Source organism: Melanotaenia boesemani, chromosome 3, assembly GCF_017639745.1.
Source record: "Melanotaenia boesemani isolate fMelBoe1 chromosome 3, fMelBoe1.pri, whole genome shotgun sequence".
NCBI lineage: Eukaryota > Metazoa > Chordata > Actinopteri > Atheriniformes > Melanotaeniidae > Melanotaenia > Melanotaenia boesemani.
Window position 1 is genome coordinate 2,620,685 of NC_055684.1, and position 7,088 is coordinate 2,627,772.

Below are 7,088 nucleotides of genomic sequence, written 5' to 3' on the forward strand. Positions count from 1 at the left end.
ACTAGAAGGAGGACCTGATGAAGAGGACGACCCGGTACTAGAAGGTGGACCCGATGAAGAGGACGACCTGGTACTAGAAGGTGGACCCGATGAAGGGGACGACCCGGTAATAGAAAGAAGGAGGAGAGACAGATGGAGAAGAAGGTGGAGCGACAGGTGGAGAGGTAGGTGGAGAGACAGTAGAAGAGAGATGAAGAAAAAGGTGGAGAGACAGGTGGAAAGACAGTTGAAGAGAGATTAAGAAGAAGGTGGAAAGACAGGTGAAAAGACAGGTGGAGAAGAAGGTGGAGAGACAGGAGGATAGACAGATGGAGAAGAAGCTGGGGAAACCGATGGAGAGGTAGTTGGAGAGACAGGCAGAAATGTAGGAGGAGAGACAAATGGAGAGGAAGGTGGAGAGACAGGTGGAAAGACAGTAGAAGAGACAGATGGAGAAGAAGGTGGAGAGACAGATGGAGAAAAAGGTGGAGAGACAGGCGGAAACACAGTAGAAGAGAGATGGAGAAAAAGGTGGAGAGACAGGTGGAGAGACAGGTGGAAAGTCAGTAGAAGAGACAGATGAGAAGAAGGTGGAGAAACAGATGGAGAAAAGGTGGAGACACAGATGGAGAAGAAGGTGGAGAGACAGGTGGAAATACGGGAAAAAAGACAGATGGAGAAAAAGGTGGAGAGACAGGTGGAAAGACAGTAGAAGAGACAGATGTAGAAGAAGATGGAGAGACAGATGGAGAAAAAGGTGGAGAGACAGTTGGAGAAAAGGGTGAAGACACAGATGGAGAAGAAGATGGACACACAGATGGAGAAGATGGAGAGACAGATGGAGAAAAAGGTGGAGAGACAGTTGGAGAAAAGGGTGGAGACACAGATGGAGAAGAAGATGGACACACAGATGGAGAAGAAGATGGAGAGACAGATGGAGAAAAAGGTGGAGAGACAGTTGGAGAAAAGGGTGGAGACACAGATGGAGAAGAAGATGGACACACAGATGGAGAAGAAGATGGAGAGACATGTGGAAATACGGGAAAAGAGACAGATGGAGAGGAAGATGGAGAAACAGATGGAGAAAAAGGTGTCGAGTTTTAGTTCATAAAGGTGTGACTTGGTCAAATACAAGGGGGGGGCTGGGTGGTTTAACTGGACTAAAATAAATTGGATTGAATTGGATTTTTGTATGAATGATGCTGAACTGAAGTAAACAGAGAAATGTTGGCATGTGAAGAGTCCAACGGGAACGCCAACACTGTGGGATGTTGTCACTTCAGCAGCAGGGGGTGTCGTTACTGGACGTTTCATCTCCTGCTGCTGAGGCTCGAACGTGGCTGAAAAGTTTTCTTTACCGTCTTTAATCAAAAGTTCAGAAGCCGGTGAAAAGCAATTTCCAGTTTGCCCCAGCAGCTCACGCCAGGAAACTAGATCTACATTTTTCCAGAGGTTCTATATGATACGTTGTCTTGTCACTGAACCAACTCTAAATTCACACAATCACAAATGTGTTTTGTCAGTTCCACTGGCAGAGCTTTTGCTCTATTAGCGTTAGCAGCGGTGTTTTAGCTCATGCTAAATTTTAGTAACACTTCTCTTGTTAATAAAAATGATTCTGTCAGTAACACAAACAGATCGTGTCCAGAGGTTCCTGCAGCCTAAAGGCCAGAGAAAATGTAGAAAATTAAAAGCCTTTGCAAAAATTTGAAGCCGTTTCTTTACCAGCTTTAAAAACTTATTATAACGAGGTTTGTGTTTATACTCCAGGGTGGATTATCAGTTATTAAAATCAGTTTCTATCAGATGAATCAGAGCTTACATTAAGGATTTGATGTCTGATTGATATGAAAAACAGAATAACTGAGATCTCCAGATCAGTCCACATGTCGATGATGGCGCACCACACAGAGCGTCGGCTGGATTCGTCTGCAGCGCCTCGTGGTCGTCCTGTAGGTGGCAGCAGAGATTCTCTGTGTTTCCTCTGGTGGTTTCTACAAGTGCTGGTCGTGTCCTGCAGACTTCCTGTCGGTAACCGCTCGTCTCTCTTGTAACTGAAATAGCTCCAAATAACCGGCGTGATGTCCTTTTTAGCCACCAGTTCTTCTGCATCCACACTTTCGTTGCTCCTCTTGTTACCTTCAACTACCACAAGGCTCCCTCCATGTGCTCTGTTGCTGCAGCCGCTAGCCTCGACATGGAGCATCCAGGACAGTAACAGTGATTTGAACATTTGATTGGCCGCTGACGCACACAGAATTAATGCACAGCAGCGTTTGGAACGTCACTTCCCTCAGATATGCAAACAAAGATTATTTACCACCATTTAGGCAGTTGCTGGGTATGTACGTCATTTCAGGCTACTATCGCAACAAATTTGTGCAGCCGTGGTTATGTCCAAATAAAACTATCGTCATCTTTTGTTTTAATAGCTTGACGGGATAATTACATGTCATTTTGCTCCATGAATGTTCCAATACCAAGGTAAATATCCCAGATCTCCATCACATTTACGTGTGGATGGATGAGGAGAGAGGTGACGCTGTGCATGTGATGATAGTTCTGTGCTTTTCATTCTGTTCAAGTTAATAAAACAACGCAATTTATCTATTAATAGCATGGGCATACAATTTGGTATAAACAGTAGGAACATGTCCTTAGGAATATCCAGGAAATCCTGACTTGTCCCGACCATTTTCCATCGTACAAACAGCTGATAGATCCGTGCTGGCTACCAGCTACATTGCTGCTTTATGACCTGCCTTACAACCCATTTCAGCTGTTCTGATTGGCTCTGCTTTAGTTTCTTGCTCAGATGATTGGCTGCTGCTGCTGTCAATCACTCTGCTGAACAAGCAGGCGCTTCTGGCTAGCACTAGCACAACTTTTCACAAGTGTGACTTCAAGTCAAAGTCATAATATTTCGTATGTGTTGACCTGACCTTCATAAAATATTGTTCAGACTAAATAAGACCTTTTTGTTTGGTATAAATTCCTGGGAAAAATGGACCATAAAAATTAAAATGCTTTGCATTAAAATGATGGATAGATGATTTTCTGTGCATCGGTAGCTACGTTTACATGGACAAATATGTCATCTTTCCGACTGAAATCAATCTGATCGGAGATTCTAGCTGACATGTTTACATGGACGCTGGATGATCCGATCAGTTGTATTTACATGATGGTTGGCTTTAATATGACATGCGCAGTACCTACTAGTTCGGAAGAAGAGTTTTCTTTTTTTTTTTCTTCTTTAACCTTTTGACCATGAAAATACACAATAATCCTCAGCTTGCTCCGTTTCTAACAAGAACGTATCCGCCTCAGTCCTGTCTTGTTTTGCTGACGCCATGTTTCAAGTCTTCCCTGAAACTCGCTACGTCTCACCCCCACGTGGTTCAAGCATGTGCAGAGACAACATCCACCACAAAACCATCGCAATGAGCCCAGACATGCTTATTTCCTCCTGCTGACCCGATCGTGAAAAGGTTTAAACCACCCCTCTGGATCGGATTGAATATTCTTTCTGATCGAGGCTGATCGGATCAGCTGACATGTTTACATGGCGCGTTTTTATTCTGATTAGACATTTGATCAGAATAAAAGTGCTCCATGCAAACGTAGCTAATGGTTTATCTCTGTGTTTACAATTATATCTGTTAATGGTAGGGATGCACCGATACCAGTATTGGTCCAATACTATGTGTGTGTGTATACCCGTATTCAGTATTCATAAAAGTATTCCAATACTACAGAACCCAATACCAATGTGAAGAAACAAGGACTGCTACAATTAGTGTATTACTACAAAGAGATTGAGCTGTGAAACTAACACCTAAACAACAAAGTTATTACTCATGTCATAGTAAAAATCTGAATCTGGCATTATCTGAGAGGTTTGGGGCATGTAGGTGCTACAGAATCCACCAAAAACCACTTTACCCTCGTTGTTTCTGATGAACCTGACAGTTTTCCAGCCTTATATTTAGAGGACGACCCATCCGATACAATCCTGGATTTAGTTAAGGCCGTAAACAAACATCTTGACAATGGTCGGTGAGTAAAGTCCTGCTTGTTCAGATGTCCAAGCCACAGATGCTGCTAATAAATCTCTATCATAAGATAACAACTATAAAACCTGCCATCTATATGTCACCTTTGCTTCATGGAAAGCCTATTGGATTTATAAGCTGGGACATAAAGTGAAGGGAAACCTACTTTGACAGATTTTCTTTTTTTTTTTCCTGACACATTATCAGCTGTTGGTGTGTATAAGGTGAATATGAGGACATTTTGGCGCTAACTTTGCGTTTCGATCGAAGTACATGTGGTTGTCCAGCTTGTGGTGGTGCATGAGAAGAGGTCAAGGCTTTTCCCCTGGACTTGACTCGACTCACCAGGCAGCATGAAAATGTGGTGAATGTAGAGACAGAGCAGCAGGAAGGGAAAATTAAAGGGTTAACGTTCAGGCGCGTAAATACTGTTCGCTGCTCCGACGGGCTTGTTCAGTCAAAGAAACGCATTTTATAAATAAACTGTTCACACAGAGACATCCAGAATACAACCGAACAGTTCTGAACACCACCAGGCCACGCCACGTGCAGAAAAACAGCCGAGTAATAAACAACGTAAACAGGGCAGGAAAATATGACATTTTGTTAACGGACATTCGGACGAGATCGTTTCAACTCGTACGGCGGGGAAAGTGATGAGCGGCGTCGGCCGAGACGACTCCTGTTTATTCGTAAAGACCTAACATTTGTCCCCCATTTCCAAACTGCGGCCAGATGAGCTACACGAACCAGAACAGTCAATTTTGTCTCCTGCCGGAGCTTCGGGCGTCTGACCCGGGCTATTGTCAGCCATAGCTGCCGCCTGGCAGGAAGGCTGCTACGGGGCTCTGCTCCGACCCGGGTCGTGATTTTTTAACCGTCCTCTGTAAAAACAGCCGCTAAAAATCAGGAAAAGCGGCTGAAATACACCATTTACCCACAGTTTAGGTGAGATGTGGGTCTGAGAGCGGCTGGAAGTCGGGGAAACGACAGAGAAATGTGCGGCGACTGTGCCGAGGCTTTCCCCGCTGCCGTCCGCTCCTGACAAGGGGAAGACAGGCTGCGGTTGGTGGAGGTTAAATAGCCCCAAACAAGCCGTTGTTACACCAAAGCCGCCATCAAATCACACAAATTCAGCAGTATTTTCTAATCAGGGGAATCTGTTTTGTATTATTCTCATAAAAATGTCACAACCCCGGTCTGCTATATTTAACTCCGCCTTCTTCTTCTTCTCCAAGCGGCCTCTCTTCAGATGTAGACGGGCGACGGAGAGCCACAAAGCTGTCAAACGCAGCCCAGTCCTCGCCATTTTTGTTTGTTTCCCAAACATGCAAACGGCCACAAAAACAGCTCGGAGAGCGATCTGGCCTTACCTGCCGTGGAACCAGTCCTTGCAAGCATCGCACTCGATCATAAATTGGGTCACGTCGTAAGGTAATCTGCAGATGCAATATACTGGAACAGTCGCCATGTTCAATTCACAACTACGTCGGGATAGACTGGGGGGGCTGCAGGAGGAACAACGTCCTGCAAACAATATCATCCAATATGATCTTCCCCAGAAAAAAAAGCCAGGGGCAGTCCCGCCGGACACATGAAGCTAAGCGCCCTGCTCCATCACACCGGGACCGGGAGCGGAGAAACCACGGAGGACCGACTCAGCAGCTGCTCCTCGCGCGCATTACTACAATTATTATTATTGTTATTATTATTATTGTTATTATGATGGTGACTGTGTGCATGCCCCCTGCTGACTGCACACCAGCCGCTCGCAGCGGCAACCGGAGCCAAATGTAGTCCAAATAAATAAACAAATAAATAAATAAATAAATGTGAAATTTACGTCAGGAAGTAGTTTTAAATCCGATCAATGACTTTCAGCATCGATCTGTTATCAACATTTTTATTTTATTCTTTATACAACGTTAAAGAATTATAAATACCTTCTTTACTTATTGCATAGTAAATGGAATATTTTATTTTATTATTTTATATTATTCTATTATATTTGTGTTTATTGTAAAGTTACTATGAGATGAGCACGCAGCCCAGATCATTTCCATGTTTCGGTAGTTAAATCTTATTGTAAGGAAGGCTTGTGAAACCATTACACTGCGCGGGGGCTGCATGATAGATGGATACAATAAAATATTTTATTATATTGATTAAATAGTCATTAATAGGATGGTTATTACATCCTATTAATAAAGATAATGTAATAAAATGCGGTTATTATGAATATTTAACTGAATATTTCAAGTCATTTATAATGAATTAGTTTAGTGTTTTTTTTCAAGGCACCCAGAGTGTTTGATAGTGAATCTGTTACTCGTTCACTCCTCATCCATACCTGGTGGTGGTGGGCAGCTACATGCAGATGCAGATGATGATGATGATGATGATGATGATTGCCCTTTTCTAAACAATCCTGCAAAAAGCTCAATATCGCAGCAGGTATTTCTAATCAGGTGCAGACAACATGGGACATGAAAAACACTGCTATCCAGGAAGATATGAGGCAGCCAGATTATCTCTAACATTTATCATCAATACCAAAGTCCCTCCAGAAGTTCAGTATTAGTTACTTTTATTAGTTACTCTTTTGACTTGTCATAAGTTTGCAGCAAATTGTGTTGTTCATTTTCATGATTTTTTAAATTTACTATTATTTATGTATTTATTTTAATATAAATTTTTTACTGTGTTTTATTTGATTAACTTTTCCCCCATATTTTGAATGTATTTATTTTATCTTTATATAATAGTCAATAAATTTGGGCATTAAGTGGTTTAAGTCCCCAGTCATTTCCACATTTACCAGATTCATCTGTCGGGCCAGATCAGGGCCAGATCAGGTCCTCTGATGGACTGCTTTTGGGCCACAGGCCGTATGTTTGACACGCCTGATCACATGAACAGAACCTATAACACAGATGGTATCGAGCACAAACATGTTTTTGATCTTTGGAAACAATATAAAGAAAATGAGGCTCGTGACCTCCAGAGTACGCCGTGATGACAATGTTTCATGTTTTAGCTCGAAGTTCGTTATTT

The 7,088-nt window shown here is 42.7% G+C and overlaps 1 protein-coding gene and 1 long non-coding RNA gene across 5 annotated transcripts in view; one reads left to right on the forward strand and one right to left on the reverse strand.

Annotated features, from left to right (window-relative positions):
* Positions 1-5,640, reverse strand: part of phf2 (PHD finger protein 2) — a 50,381-nt gene extending 44,741 nt beyond the window's left edge. For all 4 annotated transcript variants that reach the window (XR_006009832.1, XR_006009831.1, XM_041981466.1 and 1 more), the window contains exon 1: positions 5,408-5,640. Coding sequence is in view for 2 of the 4 variants with exons in the window: in XM_041981466.1 (XP_041837400.1) it covers positions 5,408-5,577 (170 nt within the window). In the remaining 2 variants the exon portion in view is untranslated. The remainder of the gene's footprint in view (positions 1-5,407) is intronic.
* On the forward strand, positions 4,446-5,468 carry LOC121637354. Its single transcript, XR_006009833.1, has 2 exons — positions 4,446-4,982; positions 5,273-5,468. It is a non-coding gene; the product is annotated as an uncharacterized LOC121637354 (long non-coding RNA).
* Positions 5,641-7,088: the final 1,448 nt, after the last annotated feature.